The sequence below is a fragment of the Procambarus clarkii genome, chromosome 71 (assembly GCF_040958095.1).
Source record: "Procambarus clarkii isolate CNS0578487 chromosome 71, FALCON_Pclarkii_2.0, whole genome shotgun sequence".
In the NCBI taxonomy this organism is placed as follows: domain Eukaryota; kingdom Metazoa; phylum Arthropoda; class Malacostraca; order Decapoda; family Cambaridae; genus Procambarus; species Procambarus clarkii.
This window is the reverse complement of record NC_091220.1, coordinates 20,549,212-20,574,779: the sequence shown is the minus strand read 5'-3', so window position 1 is coordinate 20,574,779 and position 25,568 is coordinate 20,549,212. Positions and strand designations below refer to the sequence as shown.

The following is a 25,568-nucleotide window of genomic DNA, read 5'->3' as shown; positions in this document are numbered from 1 at the left end:
TAATATACACATAGAAAATACTGGAGGGTCAGGTTCTAAATCTACACAGTAAAATAACAACGTACTGGAGTGAATGATATGGAAGAAAATGCAGAATAGAACCAATGAAGAGCAGAGGTGCCATAGGCACAATCAGAGAACACTATAAACATCAGAGGTCCGCGGTTGTTCAACGTCCTCCCAGCGAGCATAAGAAATATTGCCGGAACAACCGTGGACATCTTCAAGAGAAAACTAGACTGTTTTCTAAAGCACGTGCCGGACCAACCGAGCTGTGGTGGGTATGTGGGCCTGCGGGCCGCTCCAAGCAACAGCCTGGTGGACCAAACTCTCACAAGTCAAGCCTGGCCTCGGGCCGGGCTTGGAGAGTAGAAGAACTCCCAGAACCCCATCAACCAGGTATCATCGTCAGTAATATTACTGGCAGTGACACGTCGTCATCGTCAGTAATATTACTGTCAGTGACACGTCATCATCGTCAGTAATATTACTGTCAGTGACACGTCATCATCGTCAGTAATATTACTGGCAGTGACACGTCATCATCGTCAGTAATATTACTGTCAGTGACACGTCATCATCGTCAGTAATATTACTGGCAGTGACACGTCATCATCGTCAGTATTATTACTGTCAGTGACACGTCATCATCGTCAGTAATATTACTGTCAGTGACACGTCATCATCGTCAGTAATATTACTGTCAGTGACACGTCATCATCGTCAGTAATATTACTGTCAGTGACACGTCATCATCGTCATTAATATTACTGTCAGTGACACGTCATCATCGTCAGTAATATTACTGTCAGTGACACGTCATCATCGTCAGTAATATTACTGTCAGTGACACGTCATCATCGTCAGTATTATTACTGTCAGTGACACGTCATCATCGTCAGTAATATTACTGTCAGTGACACGTCATCATCGTCAGTAATATTACTGTCAGTGACATGTCATCATCGTCAGTAATATTACTGGCAGTGACACGTCATCATCGTCAGTAATATTACTGTCAGTGACACGTCATCATCGTCAGTAATATTACTGTTAGTGACACGTCATCATCGTCAGTAATATTACTGTCAGTGACACGTCATCATCGTCAGTAATATTACTGGCAGTGACACGTCATCATCGTCAGTAATATTACTGGTAGTGACACGTCGCCATCGTCAGTAATATTACTGTCAGTGACACGTCATCATCGTCAGTAATATTACTGGCAGTGACACGTCATCATCGTCAGTAATATTACTGGCAGTGACACGTCATCATCGTCAGTAATATTACTGGCAGTGACACGTCACCATCGTCAGTAATATTACTGTCAGTGACACGTTATCATCGTCAGTAACTGCAGCACAAACACAGGCATCTTATTTTGTATGATAATGGCAGATGCCTTCCTGTCTTGATTGGCTCAAGTGCAGGTGGCCAGGTGTGCCCCCCCCCCTCCTCCCCCCCTACCCTCCCCCCTGATACTGCAGGTAGCCAGGTGTGCCCCCCCTCCTCCCCCCCTACCCCCCCCCCTGATACTGCAGATAGCCAGGTGTTCCCCCCTCCCCACCACCCCCACAACCTTCCTCCGAACCTTGATAATACAGGTGGCCTGGATTCACGAAGCTCCATGTATTTCTTCGTAAGTCTGTTACGAAGGTTCCTAAGTATTGTCAAAGAACGTTCCTACGTCTGATTCAGGAAGATGTACTTGCGATGATTTTAGCAACTTCACTTAAGTCTTACTGGATGTCACTAGGGCTTTTCGTTTGGCCAATCAGAGAGAAGGTAGCATTTTTCATCTTACAGCTGTAGCTAATCAGGACCCTGGCATATCGCAGCTTATCCGTGTTCACTTTCCACCTAGTTATGTCGAATTTTCTTATAAAATTAGTACATTTTAAAGTAAAACTATATTTTTTCAACTTGTACAGTCAGCACCGACAATGCAGTAAACAAATATGTTACAATTTTTGTTTACCTACGTAATTCTAAGAGATAGTGTGAGGCTTTTCTTGTCGCTCCAAGGATTTGAGAAGCGATGGTATATATTTACGTATATATTTACCTAAATTTACCCAATGTGCACCAACTATTTAGTGGCCTCGGCGAGGACAGAAAGCCGGGGGCTTGTTAAAAGTCCTGCAAATTGTCCTAATGATATTTTCTAGCTGGAGTTTGGCATTTACGGCTTCCGCGGGTAGGCGGTTCCGTGGGTTTATAATCCTCTGGGTGAAAAAACATCTGTTTTCGGTCCTACTTGAGAGGACATACTCTCCAACACTTTATCTATAATTGCCCTGTTATCAGTGACTTCAGACCAAATGATATGAGGTACTTTGAGCTGTGTAATTATTTCATTCACTCAGGAATATTGGAAGATATTTTTGTGCTGTACTCAGCCTTTGCTAGTGAAGGCTAATAGACAAGCCTTACATTTCTTTTTCTCTCCTGATTCCATGTATGACTGGCCGTCCTGTGAGATGGGTATGTTGGATGAGCTTGTAGCTGGTTTTTGATCTATACTGTGTGGTCCTTCATACAGAATAGGGAAGCAGCACATTGCTGTGTATACCTAAGCTTGTTAAAAACAATACACTGTTTGAGAGGAGTCTTGTAGATACTGGTAAGAGAAATTATAATATAATGTTTCCATGATTCAGTGTTTACCTCTTGTGAAAATCGTGAAGTTCTTGTTTAGTCAGAGTTGATTTGTTTTTTGTATTGAGGCTGGAATTTTCTCCCTTGATTCCATGTATGTCTAACCATCCTGTGAGATGGGAGTGCAGTATTAGATGCTTATAGCTAGTTTTTTATCTACGCTGTGTAATCTTTCATATAGAATAGGGTACCCTGGAAACACAAACCGAAACTGTTTCTATTTTCCGCTTGTTACAACTTGTAATAAAGTTGTTATATTTTGGCTTAACGTGTTTATGACGTATTAGAACGTTGTTACAACTTGCTATATTGGTTGTTATAACTGGTTAGGTGTTAAAACTTGTTCGAACGTTGTACCAACGGCTTAGTTTCGGTGTGTGTTTGGAGGGTATAGCAGCATATTGCTGTGTATATCTAAGCTTCTTAATACAAAAAAATCAGTAATAAAGGTTAGTAATTATAATTTATATTATTACCAGTATAATCCTTATTAAATCATGTTAACCATGGATTATTAAGATCTCTTGTTGATATGTAAAAGTCATATTTGTTTTGTATCATTTATTAAATTGTTCCTTTGTCTCATTTGTTCACTTCTTTGGATATACAGTATAAATGACAGGATAAAATTAAACCAGAAATATTTGTTTCATTGTAGTTTTTTATTTAAATAACTGCATCAATATTTTTACAGCTGGCTGGAATTTTTTTACTCACAGGTGCACTTATCTATTTACAAAATATATAGGTTTATTGTTATATAGAGCCAGATTGTGCAACAGAGGAAGAGGACTTGGACACACATTTGTTCAATGCTACATATATAGAGGAATCAGCCAAGCGATCTTCCTCATCACATAATGATAAACTTAAATCATTGTTAGGCCATGACTAATTATAGGAAGAAGGATCTTCAGTCTGTAGTGTGCATTCAGATAACAAAACAGTGCTGTAGAACACGCAACACAATTATTTATGTCTGCCGGATTACCTCTTTTATGAACTGGCGTTACTCTTGCTTTTTTAAGGATATCAGGGAAGGTGTGACACTCTAGGGATTTGTTGAATAGCAGAGCTATGGGTGGTGCAAGGGCATGGGAGGCGCTCTTGTATACAATGGATGGTATTTCACTGATGTTCCCAGCTTTGGTTTTTAGTGAGTGTATGATGGACACAACATCTGTCGGGCTGACTGGTGAAAGGAGAAGAGAGTTTGGATAGCTGCCTGAGAGATGTGTTGATATGTGTCTGAGTCTGTGGGATTTTTCTGGCAAAATTAGCACCAACCGATGATAAGAAGCTATTAAATTCATTTGTCATTTCTAAATCAGTTGACGGTGTATTAGCCATCCTTAGAGAGTGTTATCTGGTTGTGGGAGTGTTGTATAGTTCCTAGGATATTAGAGATGGTTTTCCATTTGCTTTTCACGTTGCCTTTTGCTTCTTTGAATCAATTCTCATAATATGAAAGTTTTGCTTTCCTTATGATGCTGGTAAGCACTGATGAGTACCTTTAAACTACTTCCGTTGTAACTAGGCCAATACTAAGTTTTTCATATTCATTTTTGTTGTTGATTGATTTGAATATGACACTTGAGCCACGGATTGTTTATTCTTTTGTCAGTTACTTGTTTGGTAAGGAGGGGACAATGAGTATTGTAGAGGCTTAGAGTTTTGGAGAGAAAGAGGTTAGCTAATGAATTTATATCCTGGGTATTATTGAATTCAGATTCCCAGTTAATACTATGAAGTGCATTTAAGAGGTTGCCTATAGCTGCTTCACTGTGTAGCCTGAACGAGTTTCTTGCTTTCTGGCGGTGTTATGTCCATGTTTGCTATGAGGAAGGTAGGATAGTGGTCAGTTGTTCTGCCATAGATTATGCCAGATGCAAGGGCAGCTGTTTTATTAGTTATATGAAATTAATCTAAGAATAAATATACAAATCAGTACCATGGAAGGTTCACTCATAACGTACACGGTTTCTCTCCCCCAGGAAAACATTTATTCATTATCTATAATTTAGATTGTAAGAGGTATATTCGGTTAGTGTTATAAATTATGTCCATTTAGCAACTGAACAGAGAAAGTATCCACCACTCAGATTTGATAACGTGTTCCGGATGCACTTTTAATCGTGAGGGGGCGAGGTGTCTTGTGAACTGTGAGTGTAGGTGGCTACAGAAGCCCTCCGACTGCTGGACCTAACACAGGTCTACCAGTTTACCTCTCTTGTTTCTTCGTGTGTAAACCAAGGCGACTTGTGGCTCGTAAGCTGAGGAGGGCCGAGTGTCTGCAGCGGCACTCAAGATGGTGGCCGCGTCCAGCTGGAGGACCACGTCCTCTGTGTTGCTGGCCGCCTTGTCTCTTGTCTTGTTGCTCGCAAGCGCTTCTGCCGGGTACTGGTCCAGGCCCAACTCCAGGAGCCCCAGATTTCGCTCCGGCAAGTAAGAGCATAATATATCTTTTATTAAGCAGCCTCATATTGTTATATTCTGCTGGTAAATACCACGTTAAAAGTATTTAATTATACTGTACACACACACACACACATATAGGCACTCAGGAACCTGAACATCAGATGATTGACAGTTCAGAGGCGGGATCAAAGAGCCGAAGCTTAACCCCCGCAAGCACAACTAGGTGGGTACACGAGCGGTAGTGATAGTTTTTACCTAGACGTGCTTGCTGGGTCGAGCTCCAGCGTCCACGCCCAACCTATTGAACATTTTGTAGTGTAATGGAATAGCTCTGTTCTTTCACTGCTCTTATTGTATTATTTATATTTGTATGTCAACTTCGACCACGTCTTCGCCCAACGCATTCCAATTATTTACAATCCCGATATTGAAGGATTTATGTATGACATCTGGAGTGTACCTGGATGGTACCTGGATGAGGTTCTAGGAGTTCTACTCCCCAAGTCCGGCCCGGGGCCAGGGATGACTTGTAAGAGCTTGGTCCTGGTCAAGCTCTCACAAGTCCTTGGTCCTTGGTCAAGCAACAGCCTGCAAGCAACAGCCTGTTGCTTGCAGGCTGTTGCTTGGAGCGGCCTGCAGGCCCACATATCCTCCACAGCCCGGTTGGTCCAGCACTTCTTGCAGATAAGTGTTCAGTTTTTGTTAAAGACTTCCACTTTTCTTCCGGTAATATTTCTTATACTTGCTGGGAGGATATTAAACATTTGTGGCCCTCTGATGTTCATACAGTGTTCTCTGTACCTATGGAACATCTGTTCTTCACCTGCTCTGTTTAGCATTTCCTTCCATATCGTTCACTCCATTATTTTGTTATTTAATATGTAAATTTGGGACCTGGCCCTCCAGTACTTTCCACGTGTATATTATTTGATATCTCTCTCGTCTCCTTTCTAGAGAGTACATTTGGAGAGCTTTGAGACGATCCCAATAATTTAGGTGCTTTATTGTGTCTACGTATGCCGTATATGTTCTACGAATTCCCCCAATTTCAATTGGGACGATTCAATTTCAATATGTCCCCAATTGGGACGGTGGGGGGGCGGAGGGAAAGGAATGGTGCCCAACCACTTGGGCTGGACGGTAGAGCGACGGTCTCGTTTCATGCAGGTCGGCGTTCAAACCACGACCGTCCAAGTGGTTGGGCACCATTCCTTCCCCCCCCCCCCCCGGTCCCATCCCAAATCCTTATCCAGATCCCATCCAAGTGCTATATAGCTGTAATGGCTTGGAGCTTTCTCCTGATAGTTTCCTCCCCTCCCCCAATCTCTCCTGCTCTGAAGGAGAAAATGACTACTCAGTAGTACTCAAGACGGGACAGCACAAGTAATTTGAAGAGTACAACCATTGTGATGGAATCCCTGGATTTGAAGGTTCTCGTAATCCATCCTTTCATTATTCTGGCTGACGCAATATTTGCTTGGTTATGCTCCCTAAACGTGAGGTCGTCAGACATCATTATTCCCAGATCCTTTACATGCTGCTTTCCTACTATGGGAAGATTTGATTGTGTTTTGTACTCTGTATTTTGTTAATTTTTACCGTACCTAAGTACTTGGAATTTATCATTGTTAGTCATTATGTTATTTTTTGCTCCTCAGACGAAAACTTTAAAAAACTACAAGTTGATATTAATAATGTTCTTCAGAAGTAATTTTCATGCTAATTTTAGTGTTATCTGCAAAAGATGACACGAAGCTGTGATTTTTTGTCTATATCGAAGTTATTTTTGTCTAAATCTGAAATGAGAATAAGGAAAAACAGTGGTGCCAGAACTGTGCCCTGTAGTACACAGTTTTTCACTGTGCTTGGACTCGATTTTATTTGATTAACTGTTACTTTTTGCGTTCTGTCCTACTTTGTTATTCCTACTGACCTTATTTTTTGGGCCATCACTTCAGTCACATTTATCAAAGGCCTTGGCAAAGTCCGTGTATACAACATCTGCAATTTTTCTTCTAATGCATCTGTGATTTTGTCATAGTGGTTGAGTAGCAGTGAAAAGCATGACCTTCCCGCTCTATATCCATGTTGTCCTGGGTTGTGGACGTCATTTCTCTCCACAACACTGCAGATTTGAATTTTGCCCCGAGGGGCGAGTTTATTGGGCAGCGCCACTCATCCTGTGAGTGACATACCGCCATAGTGACAGTATTGGGCAGCGCCACTCATCCTGTGAGTGACATACCGCCATAGTAACAGTATTGGGCAACGCCACTCATCCTGTGACATACCGCCATAGTGACAGTATTGGGCAGCGTCACTCATCCTGTGAGTGACATACCGCCATAGTAACAGTATTGGGCAGCGTCACTCATCCTGTGAGTGAACACACCGTCATAGTAACAGTATTGGGCAGCGCCACTCATCCTGTGAGTGGACACACCGCCATAGTGACAGTATTGGGCAGCGCCACTCATCCTGTGAGTGGACACACTGCCATAGTAACAGTATTGGGCAGCGCCACTCATCCTGTGAGTGGACACACCGCCATAGTGACAGTATTGGGCAGCGCCACTCATCCTGTGAGTGGACACACTGCCATAGTAACAGTATTGGGCAGCGTCACTCATCCTGTGAGTGACACACCGCCATAGTAACAGTATTGGGCAGCGCCACTCATCCTGTGAGTGGACATACCGCCATAGTGACAGTATTGGGCAGCGCCACTCATCCTGTGAGTGGACACACCGCCATAGTAACAGTATTGGGCAGCGCCACTCATCCTGTGAGTGGACACACCGCCATAGTGACAGTATTGGGCAGCGCCACTCATCCTGTGAGTGGACACACCGCCATAGTAACAGTATTGGGCAGCGCCACTCATCCTGTGAGTGGACACACCGCCATAGTGACAGTATTGGGCAGCGCCATTCATCCTGTGAGTGGACACACCGCCATAGTAACAGTATTGGGCAGCGCCACTCATCCTGTGAGTGGACACACCGCCATAGTGACAGTATTGGGCAGCGCCACTCATCCTGTGAGTGGACACACCGCCATAGCAGCATGTACGACACTTCCCAATAGAAAGAAAACCCGCTGGGTTGTTCATCCTATTACTTGTACCCAGACACAACTGGGACTTGCTTAACTGTCTCAAGTATGCAGATGTGACTCCTGATCACTCTCTCAAACACTTACATTATGTGGGGCGTCAGTGCCACTGGTCTGTTGTTCTTAGTCAATTCCTTGCTCCCTAGCTTGTGTAGAGGCGCTATATCTGCTGATATGTGCGCTTCTGGAACCTTCCCAGAGTCCAAATATGTTTTTTATACTACATTGAGTGCTTTTGCTACTGGCACTTTACATTTGCTTATAAATGTTGAATTCCATAAGTCTGGATTCGGGGTCGAGTGCATGTTGTCAATCTCTTTTAAAATCTGCAGAGTTCATGTTGATATCATAATTATAGAGTTGGTTTGGGAATTATATCGGTTTAATTTTCAGGGTTTTGGATATCATGCATAAAGATCTGTCCGGATCTTCCACGTTCACTCTTTTAACTGGGGTGCTAAACATGTCCTCATATTGCTTTCTTAGGATTTCACTAATTTCTTTGTCGTCCTCTGTTTATGAACCTTCACTTATAAGTATAGGTCCAGTAATGACGGAAGTTTTTAACTTTGATTTCGCACATATAAAGAAGTATTTTAGATTTTCTTTATCTCTTGTATGACATATAAATGCGTTTCTTCAATCGGTTATTTCTGTCACTGTTTTATTTCTTCAATCTCCCTTATTAACTTTCTTCGTCTCGAGTGTCCATCTACTCTACCTTTTCCTTATGTTAATTGCCCCACAGACGTAGCCATTTCTGAACCATTCTCACTAATACATCTTGTTAAAACTTCCATGGACAGTGTTAAAGATTTTACACTAAATATACTGTAGTATAATTGTCAGTATTATGTATCACTCAGTAATATCACCGTGTCACGTCATCATCGTCAGTAATATTACTGTCAGTGACACGTCATCATCGTCAGTAATATTACTGTCAGTGACACGTCATCATCGTCAGTAATATTACTGTCAGTGACACGTCATCATCGTCAGTAATATTACTGTCAGTGACACGTCATCATCGTCAGTAATATTACTGGCAGTGACACGTCATCATCGTCAGTAATATTACTGTCAGTGACACGTCATCATCGTCAGTAATATTACTGGCAGTGACACGTCATCATCGTCAGTAATATTACTGGCAGTGACACGTCATCATCGTCAGTAATATTACTGGCAGTGACACGTCATCATCGTCAGTAATATTACTGGCAGTGACACGTCATCATCGTCAGTAATATTACTGTCAGTGTCACGTCATCATCGTCAGTAATATTACTGTCAGTGACACGTCATCATCGTCAGTAATATTACTGTCAGTGACACGTCATCATCGTCAGTAATATTACTGGCAGTGACACGTCATCATCGTCAGTAATATTACTGTCAGTGACACGTCATCATCGTCAGTAATATTACTGGCAGTGACACGTCATCATCGTCAGTAATATTACTGGCAGTGACACGTCATCATCGTCAGTAATATTACTGGCAGTGACACGTCATCATCGTCAGTAATATTACTGGCAGTGACACGTCATCATCGTCAGTAATATTACTGTCAGTGTCACGTCATCATCGTCAGTAATATTACTGTCAGTGACACGTCATCATCGTCAGTAATATTACTGTCAGTGTCACGTCATCATCGTCAGTAATATTACTGTCAGTGTCACGTCATCATCGTCAGTAATATTACTGTCAGTGTCACGTCATCATCGTCAGTAATATTACTGTCAGTGTCACGTCATCATCGTCAGTAATATTACTGGCAGTGACACGTCATCATCGTCAGTAATATTACTGTCAGTGACACGTCATCATCGTCAGTAACTGCAGCACAAACACAGGCATCTTATTTTGTATGATAATGGCAGATGCCTTCCTGTCTTGATTGGCTCAAGTGCAGGTGGCCAGGTGTGCCACCCCCCCTCCCCCCCTACCCCCCCCCTGATACTGCAGATAGCCAGGTTTGCCCCCCCTCCTCCCCCCCTACCCCCCCCCTGATACTGCAGGTAGCCAGGTGTGCCCCCCCCCCTACCTACCCCCCACCCTGATACTGCAGGTAGCCAGGTGTGGCCCCCCTCCCCTTCCATCTAAGACAAACCATGTTAACATAATCTTAGACAGTCATGTTTCAGGTTAATTGACATGCCTGTCAACTGTTATTGATTTTTTGTTTCTTTGTTATGGTTGAGCAGCGCTCTGTTCCTCGTTTGCTTAACTAGCAGGTCGTCTTTCTTCTACAGTCCCGACTTTCCCGGAGACTACGAGCACCGCGAGGCAACTTTCTTAGGACCGGGCATCAGTCCGGGCATCAGAGGTAAACGACAGTTTCCTGCTGAAACCTCGCATAATCCGGTTGACGACGAGAGTTATCCTGAGGATCTTGAGGACGTCGAGAGCCATCCTGAGGATCTTGAGGACGTCGAGAGTCATCCTGAGGATCTTGAGGACGACGAGAGGTATCCTGAGGATCTTGAGGACGTCGAGAGTCATCCTGAGGATCTTGAGGACGACGAGAGGTATCCTGAGGATCTTGAGGACGTCGAGAGCCATCCTGAGGATCTTGAGGACGACGAGAGGTATCCTGAGGATCTTGAGGACGTCGAGAGTCATCCTGAGGATCTTGAGGACGACGAGAGGTATCCTGAGGATCTTGAGGACGTCGAGAGTCATCCTGAGGATCTTGAGGACGACGAGAGGTATCCTGAGGATCTTGAGGACGTCGAGAGTCATCCTGAGGATCTTGAGGACGTCGAGAGTCATCCTGAGGATCTTGAGGACGTCGAGAGTCATCCTGAGGATCTTGAGGACGTCGAGAGTCATCCTGAGGATCTTGAGGGCGTCGAGAGCTTCACGTCAGAACCTGATGGAAGTAGAAGGGGTTCGTCCAACTTCGAGAACCGGTAATCAAATTTTTATTTTATAATCATTATTATTATTTATTTTATAAGAATTTTTTATTTTAATGAACTGTTTATATTGAGTGTTGTCTTTAAAATAAAATATAATTACATATGTTATAAACTGTTGAACTCTTATATTAAATTCTGATAGATCAACTGACCCAGGGTTACAAATTTGCCAACGAATTGAAATCAGTAACTGATTTGTCAGTTACAATAATTCAGAATATATGAATTTTTTATTTGCCAAACTGTATATCAGCAATTTTATGACATTGTTTTGGTCTAATCTATCTTTATATATATATATAGACCTCGATTCAACGTACTATATGGGACCACCCCCAGTTCGTTGGAGCGTTGGATTCGTTGCAAGAGGTGACCTTCAAGAGGCGTTTGCGTCAGTGTCTTTTTTTTTCTTGTACACAATAAAAATGCATTGTATCATATTACTTACTGTACCTATATTTTACTACTCTACTAAAAATTCTGTAATTCATGTATTTACCTTATTGTTGGAGTTATGTCCATCTTGAAGTTTTGTGAAGTTGTGAATGCTCTACAGTAAATAGGTACTGCAGTGCATTAAGCCGTTGGTACTGTATTATTAAAAGTGGTTTTGCTGTATGTTGAGTACTACAATACAGTTCTTGAAAACTATTGTACATTAGAATTATTGCAACTTTAATTTTAACACTATGTACACACTTGAATTTAACACTTATTCTAATTGTTCACTTCACACACGATGTTTTTAGATGTTTGCATCAGCTTTGCTGGTGCTCGCTGCTGCTGTGTTGGCTTCAGCTGCTTTTGTGCTGGTGCTGGGTACGGCTGTGCTGGTGCTGGGTACGGCACGGCTGTGCTGGTGCTGGGTACGGCTGTGCTGGTGCTGGGTACGGCTGTTCTCGTGCTGGGTACGGCTGTGCTGGTGCTGGGTACGGCTGTGCTGGTGCTGGGTACGGCTGTGCTGGTGCTGGGTACGGCTGTGCTGGTGCTGGGTACGGCTGTGCTGGTGCTGGGTACGGCTGTGCTGGTGCTGGGAACGTCAACAGTGCCAGTAACATTTTGTATAATCTCATCATCTGTTAAATGACCATTGATTAAATGATTTATTAATTTTATTATTTCGAAGCCGTAGTCACTGAACTGTGGCGACGAATTGAAACGAGAAACGCATGGTGTGTACAGGGATTAGACCCGTCCACTCGCTCACGCTGGAGTTGTTCCAATAACAAATAATTTCTCAAATAGCAGATGTCTATCATATTACAGTATATTTTCGGTTTTATTTAGTTTAGTTTAATTAGGATAATAAAAAGCTATTAAAGCATTGGTTTTAGAAATGATTTATTAGTCTGAAACTTTCAAAGTCATGGGTCACTGAACTATAACGACACAGACGAAGGAAAACCAAGTGAGGTTTACAGAACAGTATTCCCTTATCTGTCCACCCTCACTCACCTTGTTTTATCACAGAAAATGTCTATAAGGAGATTTTACGACATGTAGCTAGCTAATCACGCTTCAGCCTTTAAATTAATTTACAAAGATACGTCTGCCACAAATCAGTGGGAGGTTGGGAGGGAGGTGGGCAGGCAGAGCTTGTAAGGGAGAGGCAGGGAGGGAGGCAGGCACGGAGGGAGACAGGCACGGAGGGAGGCAGGCAGAGCTTGGGAGGAAGGCAGGGAAGGAGAGGATGGAGATGGATTGATGGTAGGATGGAGGGAGGGATGGAAGGATGGATGATTTGAGGGTGTGTGTGTGTGTATGGGTTGTAGGGGTGGGGGGGGGGGAGGTGTGTCGGTGGTGGTGAAGGGACCGACTCGCTGATAACCCTAACTCTGACCCAGTTAACTTTTTTTTTTTAACTTGATTTGTTTCTTCAATTCTGGATGGATGGAGGGAGAAAGGGGATGGAGGGAGGGGATGGATGGAGGGAGGGGATGGATGGAGGGAGGGAGGGGATGGATGGATGGAGGGGGGATGGATGGATGGATGGAGGGAGGGGATGGATGGATGGATGGATGGATGGAGGGAGGGAGGGGATGGATGGAGGGGATGGATGGATGGAGGGAGGGGATGGATGGATGGATGGAGGGAGGGGATGGATGGATGGATGGATAGATGGAGGGAGGGGAAGGATGGATGGAGGGGATGGATGGATGGAGGGGATGGATGGATGGAGGGAGGGGATGGATGGAGGGAGGGGATGGATGGATGGATGGATGGAGGGAGGGGATGGATGGATGGAGAGAGAGAGAGAGAGAGAGAGAGAGTGAGAGAGAGAGAGAGAGAGAGAGAGAGAGGGGGAGAGAGAGAGAGGGGGAGAGAGAGAGAGAGAGAGGGGGGGAGAGAGAGAGATAGAGGGGGGGAGAGAGAGAGATAGAGGGGGAGAGAGAGAGAGAGATAGAGGGAGAGGGAGAGAGAGAGATAGAGGGGGAGAGAGAGAGAGAGATAGAGGGAGAGGGAGAGAGAGAGGGGGAGAGGGGGAGAGGGAGGGAGGGAGGGAGGGAGGGGGAGAGAGGGAGGGAGGGAGGGAGGGGGAGAGAGGGAGGGAGGGAGGGGGAGAGAGGGAGGGGGAGAGAGGGAGGGCGGGATGAAACAAGCATGGTGAGTGTACAGGGATTAGACCCGTCCACTCACGCTAGAGTTGTTCCAATAACATACAGTAATTTCTCAAAGAGCAGATGTCTATCATGTTACAGCATATTTTCGGTTTTATTTAGTTTAGTTTAATTAGTATAATAAAAAGCTATTAAAACACTGGTTTTAGAAATTATTTATTAATATGAAACTTTCAAAAGTCATGGGTCACTGAACTATGACGACACACAGACGAAAGTGAATGAAACCTCGCTGTAAAGTGAGGTTTACAGTATAGTATTCTCTTATCTGTCCACCCTCACTCATCTTGTTTCATCACAGAAAATGTCTATAAGGAGATTTTACCACATGTAGCTAGGTAATCACGCTTCATCCTTTAAATTAATGTACAAAGATACGTGTGCCCCAAATCAGTGAACGAAAATCATGGAAACTCAGTTGTTCACTTGTGTGGATCACTCTGGCTGGTGTTTGTGTGGACCATTTTGGCTAGTGTTTGTGTGGACCATTTTGGCTGGTGTTTGGTTCATATGGTTCACTTGTGTGATCCAACTTCTTATGAAGGAATTATTAATTGTAATCTGTGATAGAATGAGAAAGTTTTCCACCACTCTGTGAACTCTGTCCCAAAATCGTAAGCTTGTGGACCACTTGTGGTCCACATGTGTGGTCCATTTGTGTGGTCCACTTGTGTGATCCACTTGTGTGATCCAACTTGTCATATGAGAGAATTATTAATTGTAATCTGTTATAGAATGGGAAAGTTTTCCACCAGTCTGTGAACTCTTGTCTGGACATCGTAAGCAAATCCGAACATCCCTCGCTTCGGCGAACCATTGTTCGTCGAACCGGGTGAGTAAATTCGGCCTGAAAAGTGTGCGAACTAGCCGGAGATTCGTTGAATCGGGGTACGTTGAATCGAGGTTGTACTTATATATATATATATATATATATATATATATATATATATATATATATATATATATATATATATATATATATATATATACATATATATACATATATATACATATATATTACAGGAAGAGGCAGGTCGACCTACACCACTAACACTTGAAGCTACACTTCACAGGCCGACTAGACGACTGTGTAATACCAACACCCACTCTCACCACCAACACCCACTCTCACCACCAACACCCACTCTCACCACCAACACCCACTCTCACCACCAACACCCACTCTCACCACCAACACCCACTCTCACCACCAACACCCACTCTCACCACCAACACCCACTCTCACCACCAACACCCACTCTCACACACTTCTACTCATTCGCACTCGAGTACTAATTCTCTCACTCCAACTCTTACGGTTACACACTCGTAATAACACTCTAACATCATCTCTTATAAACAACGTGGCATTTCGCTCGTATGCGTTACTCAAGACCAAAAATTGACGTACTAAAAAAATGGAAGTGGCTCGCGAAAATAGTCACTGCTTTTCCCAAAAGCGCCGAAGTTCTGCGGTGAACGAAAACGTATTACCATGATTTTGTGTCTAACCGACTAAGTTGCGCGCGCATCGAGTGGGGTACTTAAACGCGCGCGCGCGGACTCTGCAACGGACGGGAGACATCTCCCGTCACGCAGGGTGCAGTCGCACCTCCACAGATCTCCAGTATCATCTATTGATAGTGGTAATAGCTCAAATGGGCCACCACTTACGGGCTATTCATGCCCGTGCCACCTTTTGGGTGGCTTAATCTTCATCAATCAATCAATCGACTCGGCGACCTCTTGCTCGCCGCGTCCTCGCCAGTACACTACAAAACGCTGGTGTTGTGTTTCCACACATCAGCATTAAGGTATAACCTTCACACAAACTGCGCCTATCATAAAGGAGCATCACCATTGAGCGCCAAGTGCTCACGAAATTCTTCACATAATCTGCACTTGTTACGAAGAGGGTGAAAGCTCATAAGTGTCCAGAGTGTGGGAAGAGCTTCAGTCAGCTTGGAGGTATGAAGACTCACATGTTGGTGCATTCGGGTGATAAACCTCACGAGTGTCCTGAGTGTGGGAAGAGGTTCAGGCATCTTCGAAGTATGACCACTCATATTTTATTACATTCGGCTGACAACCCCCACAAGTGTAGATGACAAACCTCACGAGTGTCCCAAAGTGTGGAAAGAGGTTCAGTCTGTTTCGTCATATGAAGACTCACATTTTAGTGCATTCAGATGACAAACCTCACGAGTGTCCAGAGTGTGGTAAGAGATTCAGTCGTCTTGACCATATGAAGCGGTCCGTCTAATTACCACAAGCTACCACAAGCTTTACAAAGCTTCCTAGCAATACGTTAGTAATGAATAAATATGATATATTTACTCATTATAATGTTGGTTCTGAATGTACAACTTGAAAAAACATAATTTTAATCTGAAAAAGTATCTTTTTATATAAATATTAGACGAAAATAAAGAGCTGGTGATGCCAAATCAAGTCGACGATCCAAGCGTCGGTTCGGTTAGGTTAGGTTAGCTTATGTTAGCTTAGGTTAGGTCAACCTAACCTATCATATTTATTCATTACTAACGTATTTCCAGGAAGCTTTGTGAAGCTGTGGTAGCTTGTGGTAATTAGACGGACCCACATGAAGAGACACATGTTAAGGGATTCAGATGAACGCCGTTTCGAGTGTGAAGAGTGTGGCGGGAGATTTAAGAACATGAGACTATAATAACACACATGTTAATTCATATGGAGGATCGTCCTCATGAGTGTCGAGAATGTGGGTTTTCTTGACATTGAGAAACCTCAGGAGGACGGACTGCACAGAGAGATAGAGAGAGAGACAGTGCCCATGAGGTACACAGAGGCAGTGACTGTCTTACACCCAACCCTTGGCTCCTCTGTACACAACAGCGGTCCGTCTAATTACCACAAGCTACATAAGCTTTACAAAGCTTCCTGGCAATACGTTAATAATGAATAAATATGATATATTTACTCATTATAATGTTGGTGCTGAATGTACAACACGAAAAAACATAATTTTAATCTGAAAAAGTATATTTTTTTAAAGAAATTAGACGAAAATAAAAAGCTGGTGACGCCAAATCAAGTCGACGATCCAAGCTTCGGTTAGGTTAGGTTAGGTTTGGTTTAGTTAAGTTAAGTTAGGTTAGGTTAGGATAGGTTAGGATAGGTTAGGTCAGCCTAACCTAACATATCATATTTATTCATTACTAACGTATTGCCAGGAAGCTTTCTGAAGCTTGCGTAGCTTGTGGTAATTAGACGGACCCCACAACAGCCATCTTTTTGTCATCAAGCAGCACAGCCTCCCTTTGTCTCCATGACACAGCACCTCTCTCTCTCGTGAAGCATAACCCTTGTTGTCTATGCCTCGCATGACATGCTACATCTATGCCATACATAACCTTCGTGCCCCACCAGCGCCGGCAGTGGGTACGAGACGGACGCCGAGAGGGTAGTGCCTGTGAGGGGCGATGGACCCACCACGAATCATCCACCTACTGAGGGCGGCCAACCCTCCAAATCCCCCCTGAAAGGTGAGTCTCCAAGAGTTTTTTTCAAGTTGTCTTCATTTGTGAGGTCGGGTAGGACCATAATGTTATGTAAGTCATATACATTTGTTGTGGATTAATTACGTTAAGTTTTCACAGAAGCACATTCAGATGTGTTTTATTGTGCGTCTGGCTCCACAGCTAAGCTGGACTGAGCAAGTGGACAGCCATAAATACATATAGTGATCCAACGGTGTGAATCAGTGTCGCATCAATACAGCAGTACATTAATGCAACATTACATCGAGTGGCAAAACAGGAACCAAATGTACAAGACTTATTTATAATTAAGAGACTCGTATAATTTATGTATGTGACCGTTAACGAGGATCAGTGATATATATAATGCACTTTTGTAAGGTATTGTACCATGTTCATCTCTATCTGTTCTCTCTCTCTCTCTCTCTTTTCTCTCTTTTTCTCTCTTCTCTTGTGTCTATTAAAGCCTACATCCTTGGCCAGACCATCTCTGATCCATCCTACATCCTTGGCCAGACCATCTCTGATCCATCCTTCATCCTTGGCCAGACCATCTCTGATCCATCCTACATCCTTGGCCAGACCATCTCTGATCCATCCTACAACCTTGGCCAGACCATCTCTGATCCATCCTACATCCTTGGCCAGACCATCTCTGATCCATCCTACAACCTTGGCCAGACCATCTCTGATCCATCCTACATCCTTGGCCAGACCATCTCTGATCCATCCTACAACCTTGGCCAGACCATCTCTGATCCATCCTACATCCTTGGCCAGACCATCTCTGATCCATCCTACATCCTTGGCCTAGACCATCTCTGATCCATCCTACATCCTTGGCCAGACCATCTCTGATCCATCCTACATCCTTGGCCAGACCATCTCTGATCCATCCTACATCCTTGGCCAGACCATCTCTGATCCATCCTACATCCTTGGCCAGACCAGACCCTTGGCCAGACTATTCCAGGCTACAACTTTGGCTAGATCGTATCTAAAAGACTAACCGTAAGTTAAAGAGAAAGAGAAAATTTGGTTGGCATGTGCTTCAGGTTGTCCACGGGAGCCGGATGGTCCAGTGAACGGTAAGATCAAGTGCGCCACATTCGCCGGGTGTCGGGCAGAATGTTACAAAGGGTACAAGTTCCCCTCCGGCGACCAGCAGATTTACCTCGAGTGTGTCAACAAGCGATGGACCTTCATCAACTACAGAGGGAACACGCTGCCTGACTGCCAACGTGAGTGCCACTCCGCTACCAAGAGGCAGGTCGCTTCCCACTCCACACCTGGCCTTACTTTGTGTCATTATAGTTTCACGTTACTTTTAGTAAGAGAGTACTACACTGCTGGGACACCACCGTACTGGGACACCACCGTACTGGGATACCACCGTACTGGGACACCACCGTACTGGGACACCACTACCCTACTACAGCATGCCACCACTGTACTGGGACACCACTACCCTACTACAGCATGCCACCACTGTACTGGGACACCACTACTCTAGATATCCCATTATTGTACTGCGACATTTCACAACTGTTGTGTACAGGGAGATGTATGATGTAGCCCAAGTCGGTTCATTGATATTTTAGGTGCTAATGTGTATTTAGGCTCAAATTTGTATTGCCAATGTGTATTGAAAGTTTTCATTAAATAACATGATATGCTTATTATGGTTGTACACCTGCTCAGTTGGCCAGAGTTGTAGCCATATGTGTGACTACCAGTAACACTTCTTCACACTCTGATGCTGAAGGATGCTGCTAGTCTTACGGTTCAACATTACTTCTCATACAAGTTGCTCACCCCACATATATTTTGCACTTGCTATATTATTATATATATATTATATATATATATATATATATATATATATATATATATATATATATATATATATATATATATATATATGCTGACGAATATGGATTGCATGGCCTGCACTGTGGAAAATCGGGTGGTTGGCACACTAGACACGACGAAGTCAACGACATCATTAAAAGAAGCCTTGCCTCTGCTCAGTGTCCAGCGGAGAGAGAGCCCCGCAACCTACTGAACCGTGACTCTGTTAGCTTTGCCGGCCGACCAGACGGAATCACACTGCGTCCGTGGAAGGGTGGCAGGCAGTTAGCATGGGACTATACTTGCGTATCCACCCTGGCAACGACATACATCACCCTCTCTGCCGGCACGGCAGGAGCCGCAGCGACACACAGAGAAAAACAAAAGTCAGTCAAGTACAGGCAATTAGATCAAAGGTACAATTTCGTTCCAATAGGGTCTGAGACCCTAGGCCCATGGGGTGAGAGTGCAAGAAGGTTTCTTAAGGATCTTGGTTCCAAGCTCATTGACACCACAAGAGACCCTAGAGCAGCAAGTTTTCTCTTTCAGCGCCTCAGTGTCGCGATCCAGAGGGGAAATGCCCGCTGCATCCTCGGTTCCTGCCCGGCGTCGGAGGAGTTCGAGGAAATCTACAGCCTCTAGGAAGCGAACTTTTTCTTGTGTCCTCTTAATGTTCATTTTTTGTATAAAATCAGATATGTAACTGTATAACCTTGCATAATAAAGTGTACATCATAATAATAAAAAAAAAAGGGGGTGGTAGGAGAAGTGAACACTCTTTCGTATTCAGAGTTAAATGTCAAGTTTTTCCCTGAGTGCTCTGTGTTCCCTTCTCTGAGGCTGTGGGTCCCTATAATTACACCAGTGGTGGTACCCCCCTATATATATATATATATATATATATGTCGTACCTAGTAGCCAGAACTCACTTATCAGCCTACTATGCAAGGCCCGATTTGCCTAATAAGCCAAGTTTTCCTGAATTAAGTTATTTTCTCTATTTTTTTTCTTATGAAATGATAAATCTACCCATTTCATTATGTATGTTGTCAATTTTTTTTTATTGGAGTTTAAATTAACGTAGATATATGACCAAACCTAACCAACCCTACCTAACCTAACCTAACCTATCTTTATAGGTTAGGTTAGGTTAGGTAGCCGAAAAAGTTAGGTTAGGTTAGGTAGGTTAGGTAGTCGAAAAACAATTAATTCATGAAAACTTGGCTTATTAGGCAAATTAGGCCTTGCATAGTAGGCTGATAAGTGAGTTCTGGCTACTAGGTACGACATTATATATATATATATATATATATATATATATATATATATATATATATATATATATATATATATATATATATATATATATATATATATATATATATAATATATATATAATGTAAATCTGAGGAACCACCTACCTATGATGCCATAGTTATTGTAATTTTCGCTATTTAGGGGTCAATGTTTTATCACCAACACACTTGTCCCTCCCTCAGTCACCAGCACACTTGTCCCTCCCTCAGTCACCAGCACACTTGTCCCTCCCTCAGTCACCAACACACTTGTCCCTCCCTCAGTCACCAGCACACTTGTCCCTCCCTCAGTCTCCAGCACACTTGTCCCTCCCTCAGTCACCAGCACACTTGTCCCTCCCTCAGTCACCAGCACACTTGTCCCTCCCTCAGTCACGAGGTAATGACAGTTGTCTCTCTGCCCCCAGCCGTCTGCGACCCACCGTGTTTGAACAACGGGATCTGCATCGCGCCGAACACGTGTCAGTGTTCGGAGGCGTGGGAGGGACCGAGGTGCGACCAGTCCACGACCACGACCGTGTGCTCCGATGAGCCTTACGTTTCGAAAACCAAGAAGGAGTGCCAGGGCAGGTGAGTCTTCACACCCTCTACTCTTGCTCTTCCACACCTGCAGCGCACTAGTCAACTAGGTTGACTAGTTCATTAACAGTCGGTTTTATCCGGGTTGCAGATGATGAGTCACAGTAACGTGGCTGAAGACATGAAGACTAACCCACACGCCAGAACATGAGGAGACGACCACGTTTCGGTCCATCATGGACCATTATGAAGTAGATTGTGATAATGGTCCTGGACGGACCGAAACATCGTTGTCTCCCCATCTTGTGGGGTTTAGTCTTCTTAGCCGGGTTCGTATCTCGCTGAGGGCGTAACGTTTGGGTAACTTTCCTTACACCTCATGCCTTTTAGTCCACCAGATAACCACCCTGAACACATACTATATACTTGCCACTCATCTCATTTTCTCCCATTGCCTTTTGTCATACCCCTAAGTATCTTGTATGTCTCAATCATGTTTTCTCTGGTTTGCCTTTCACGAATCTGTGCCAATTTCAGTTCTCTCGGCTAACCCATATATCCGGAACCTCGGAAATGTGGAACCAACTTGGTAGAAACCGTCAGGATTCCTTCAAGTTGCATTATTTCCTGTGATTTATGTTCCAGTTCAGTGCGGCGTACTCTGGCATAGGCCTCCCTTATGGGGCAGGCGGCGCTCCAGCACCGATACTTCTCTAGGCTGTTGACGGCTAAATATGTTATCATTAGTAGTTGAATAACAGTGTTATCGTCAAGCACACCTTCCTCCTCCAGATATTCACATCCCTAACATTATTTAAAGCATCAACACATCCTGGAAGCTTACTCACACATCCACATCCCTGAAGTTTATCCACACATCTGCATCCCGGAAGCTTACCCACACATCCACATCCTGGAAGGTTAACCCACACATCTGCATCCCTGAAGCTTATCCGCACCTCCACATCCCGGAAGCTTACCCACATATCTACATGTGCAATCAGAATGATAAACTAATAATCATAAATGCATAAAGTCCACCGCCATGCAACACATAGTCAAAGGAGGAGCTGGATAATAAACGTGAGGGTCTTTTAACAGTAATGAGAGAGATTGTAGCGAGAGCAGATAAAGATTTTTCACGACTGTTGGTAGTCGGCGACTTCAACTTGAAATCCATAGACTGGGAGGCATATGAACCTAGAACAGAGGATTTTTGGACTTGTAGATTCGTATACCTCATCCTGGGAACATTTATGTTTCAACATGTTAAACATGTTATGAGGATGAGGGAAGGGGATGTTCCCTCCATGCTGGATATGATATTTGACAGGAAAGAGGAAGAGATATTTGACATTGAGTACCTTCCTCCCTTTTGGAAAAAGTAACCATGTCTTCTTGGGAATAAAGCATGAAATGCATTATAATCTGGAAGAAAAGGAAGTTGAAGCAATTGAAAAAAAAACAGATTTCAGGAGACGTCATTATGGGGAACTCAGACATTTCTTTAAGGAATTTGACTGGAAAGACTTGCTGTTAGGACATGAAGGAAATGAGGTTTAGTCAAGTTTTGTGAAATATATGATAAAGGCAAAACAAAATTTATACCAAAGAAGAGATGCAGAATTAAGGAAACAGGATTGGTTCATCAGAAATTGCGAGAGGGCCAGAGAGCAAAAGACACAAAAATGGAATCAATATAAGAAGAGTCCAAACCCCCAAACATACCAGCGATACAAGGATGTGATAAACAACTTCACGGCAGTGAGGAGAGAGGCAAAAAGAAATTTTGAAAAAAGGGATTGCAGACAAATGTAAAACAGAACCAGGCTTAGTCTACAAATTCATAAACAACAAATTGCAGGTAAAGGATAAAATCCAGAGGTTGAAAATGGGAAACAGATTCACGGAAAATGAAAAGGAAATGTGTGAAACATTAAACGAAAAGTTCCAATGTGTGTTTGTACAAAATGAAATCATCAGAGAATCGGACACAAATAAGAATTCCAAAGAACAACAAAAAGCACATAGAGATGTCTAGAGATGAAGTGGAAAATATGCTCAAGGAACTAAGAAAGAACAAAGCATTTGGTACAGATGGAGTTTCACCATGGGTTCTGAGAGAATGTGCACCTGAGCTCAGCATTCCACTTCAACTGATTTTCAGGCATCCCTGTGTACAGGAGTCGTATCAGAAGCGTGGAAAAAGGCTAACATAGTTCCAATCTACAAAAGTGGGGGCAGGGAAGATCCCCTCAATTATAGACCTGTATCGTTGAGAAGTGTAATAGTCATAATATTGGAAAAAATAATTAAAACTAAATGGGAAGAACACCTGGAGATAATCGATATATCAGATCGTCGGTATGGTTTTCGATCTGGAAAATCCTGTGTAACAAATTTACTCAGTTTCTATGATCGAGCCACAGAGATTTTACAGGAAAGAGATAGTTGGGTTGACTGCATCTATCTGGACCTAAAAAAAAAAGCTTTCGACAGAGTTTCACATAAGAAGTTGTTCTGGAAATTGGAACACATTGGAGGGGTGACAGGTAAGCTGCTAACATGGATGAAAATTTTCTGACTGATAGAAAAATGAGGGCAGTAATAAGAGGAAGTGTATCGGACTGGAGAAATGTCACAAGTGGAGTACCACAGGGTTCAGTTCTTGCATCGTTAATGTTCATTGTCTACATAAACGATCTACCAGATGGAATACAGAATCATATGAACATGTTTGCTGATGATGCTAAGATAACAGGGAAGATAAGTAACTTAGATGATTGTCATACCCTTCAAGAAGACCTGGACAGAATAAGTAAATGGAGCACCACTTGGCAAATGAAATTTAATGTAAATAAATGCCATGTTATGGAATGTGGAATAGGAGAACATAGTCCCCACACAACCTATAAATTCTGTGAGAAATCTTTAAAGAATTCTGATAAAGAGAGAGATCTGTTGGTGCTTCTAGATAGAAAACTATCACCTTAGGACCACATTAAGAACTGTGGGAGAGGCCTATGCTACACATTCTAACTTGAGAATTACATTTAAATACATGGATGGGGAAATACTAAAGAAACTGTTCACGACTTTTCTTAGACCAGTGCTGGCATATGGAGAGGTTGTATGGTACCCATATCTTAAGAAGCAAATAAAATAACTGGGAAAGATGATAAGACATGCCACTAAGTGGCTCCCAGACCTGAAGGACAAGAGCTACAAGGAGAGGTTAGAGGCATTAAATATGCCAAAACTTGAAGACAGACAAAAAAGAGGTGATATGATCACTATGTACAAAATAGTAACAGGAATTAATGAAATTGATAGAGAAGATTTCTTGAGACCTGGAACTTCAAGAACAAGAGGTCATAGATTTAAACTAAACACAGATGCCGAAGAAATATAAGAAAATTCACTTTCGCAAACAGAGTGGTAGACGGTTGGAACAAGTTCGGCGAGAAGGTGGTGGAGGCCAAGACCGTCAGTAGTTTTAAAGTGTTATATGACAAAGAGTGCTGGGAAGACGGAACACCACGAGCGTAGCTCTCACTCTGTAACTACACTTAGGTAATTACATCCCGGAAGCTTACCCACACATCCACATCCTGGAACCTAACCTAACCTACACATCCACATTCCGGAATTTTAATCCAATCATGAAAAGTGGTTGTCATATCCCAGCTTAATGATGTATGTGATTATCATATTCCAGCTTAATGCAGAAACTGTGTATGGAGTCTGCGTCCACCACATCACTTCCTAATGCATTCCACTTGTTAATTACAGACATTAGAAAGTCATTTGAAATGTCTTTGTGGCTCATTTGGGTACTCGGTATCCACCTGTGTCCCCTTGTGCGAGTACCACCCGTGTTAAATAATCCATTCTGGTATGCCCTACTAATTCCACTGAGAATTTTGTATGTGGTGATCATGTCTCCTCGAACTCTTCTGTCTTCCAGCGATGTGAGGTGCAATTCACATAGCCTTTCCTCGCAACTCATACCTCTTAGTTCTGGGCCTAGCCTAGTGGTATACCTTTGAACCTTCTCCAGCTTCGTCTTATATTTGGCAAACAGTTTTATAAAGTACATATTAGGCTTATATCGAGGTGTCCCCCACCCCAGGACCGAATTACTGACCCTCCCCAGGATGCAACCCCACAACAAACTGACTAACTCCTGGGTACCTGTTTACTGCAAGGTGAACAGCGGCATTAGGTGGTAGGAAACGCGCCTAACCATTTCTGGTACGCCTGGGGATTCTAAACTAATATAATCTCAGTAACCCTGATATAAGATATAATATATCTACATCTATGTTATATCTACTTCTATATCTATATTAAATAGGTATACAGTATTATATCTACAGATATAACCCTGTAGCTATAAACTCAGTAACTTGAAACACTAAACAATACTGTATTTGTTTCAGGACATGCGTGTATACGTGTCGTGATGGGTACCAGTTCCGCGAGGGCGTGAAGAGCCTCACTATGATGTGCCACGACACTGTTTGGTCCGTCCAGGAGGCCGGCTGGAGCCACACAACACCAAAGTGTCTGCGTGAGTACCTCACACCTCTCTGGGGCACCTCACACCTCTCTGGGGCA

General features: G+C 43.2%; 1 protein-coding gene across 4 annotated transcripts in view; it reads left to right on the top strand.

Annotated features, from left to right (window-relative positions):
- The first annotated feature begins 4,836 nt into the window (after positions 1–4,836).
- The window catches only part of LOC123745671 (mucin-2), a 142,688-nt gene continuing 121,956 nt past the window's right edge, over positions 4,837–25,568 (top strand). The window contains exons 1-7 of one of the 4 annotated variants that reach the window (XM_069312226.1): positions 4,837–5,109; positions 10,458–10,913; positions 11,064–11,117; positions 17,153–17,268; positions 18,318–18,503; positions 20,837–20,999; positions 25,391–25,521. In XM_069312226.1, coding sequence (XP_069168327.1) covers positions 4,973–5,109; positions 10,458–10,913; positions 11,064–11,117; positions 17,153–17,268; positions 18,318–18,503; positions 20,837–20,999; positions 25,391–25,521 — 1,243 coding nt within the window. In that variant the 5' untranslated portion in view covers positions 4,837–4,972. Of the gene's footprint in view, positions 5,110–10,457; positions 10,914–10,966; positions 11,034–11,063; positions 11,118–17,152; positions 17,269–18,317; positions 18,504–20,836; positions 21,000–25,390; positions 25,522–25,568 lie in introns of those variants that run through there. The other 3 variants (XM_069312227.1, XM_069312229.1, XM_069312228.1) reach the window with 3 other exon arrangements.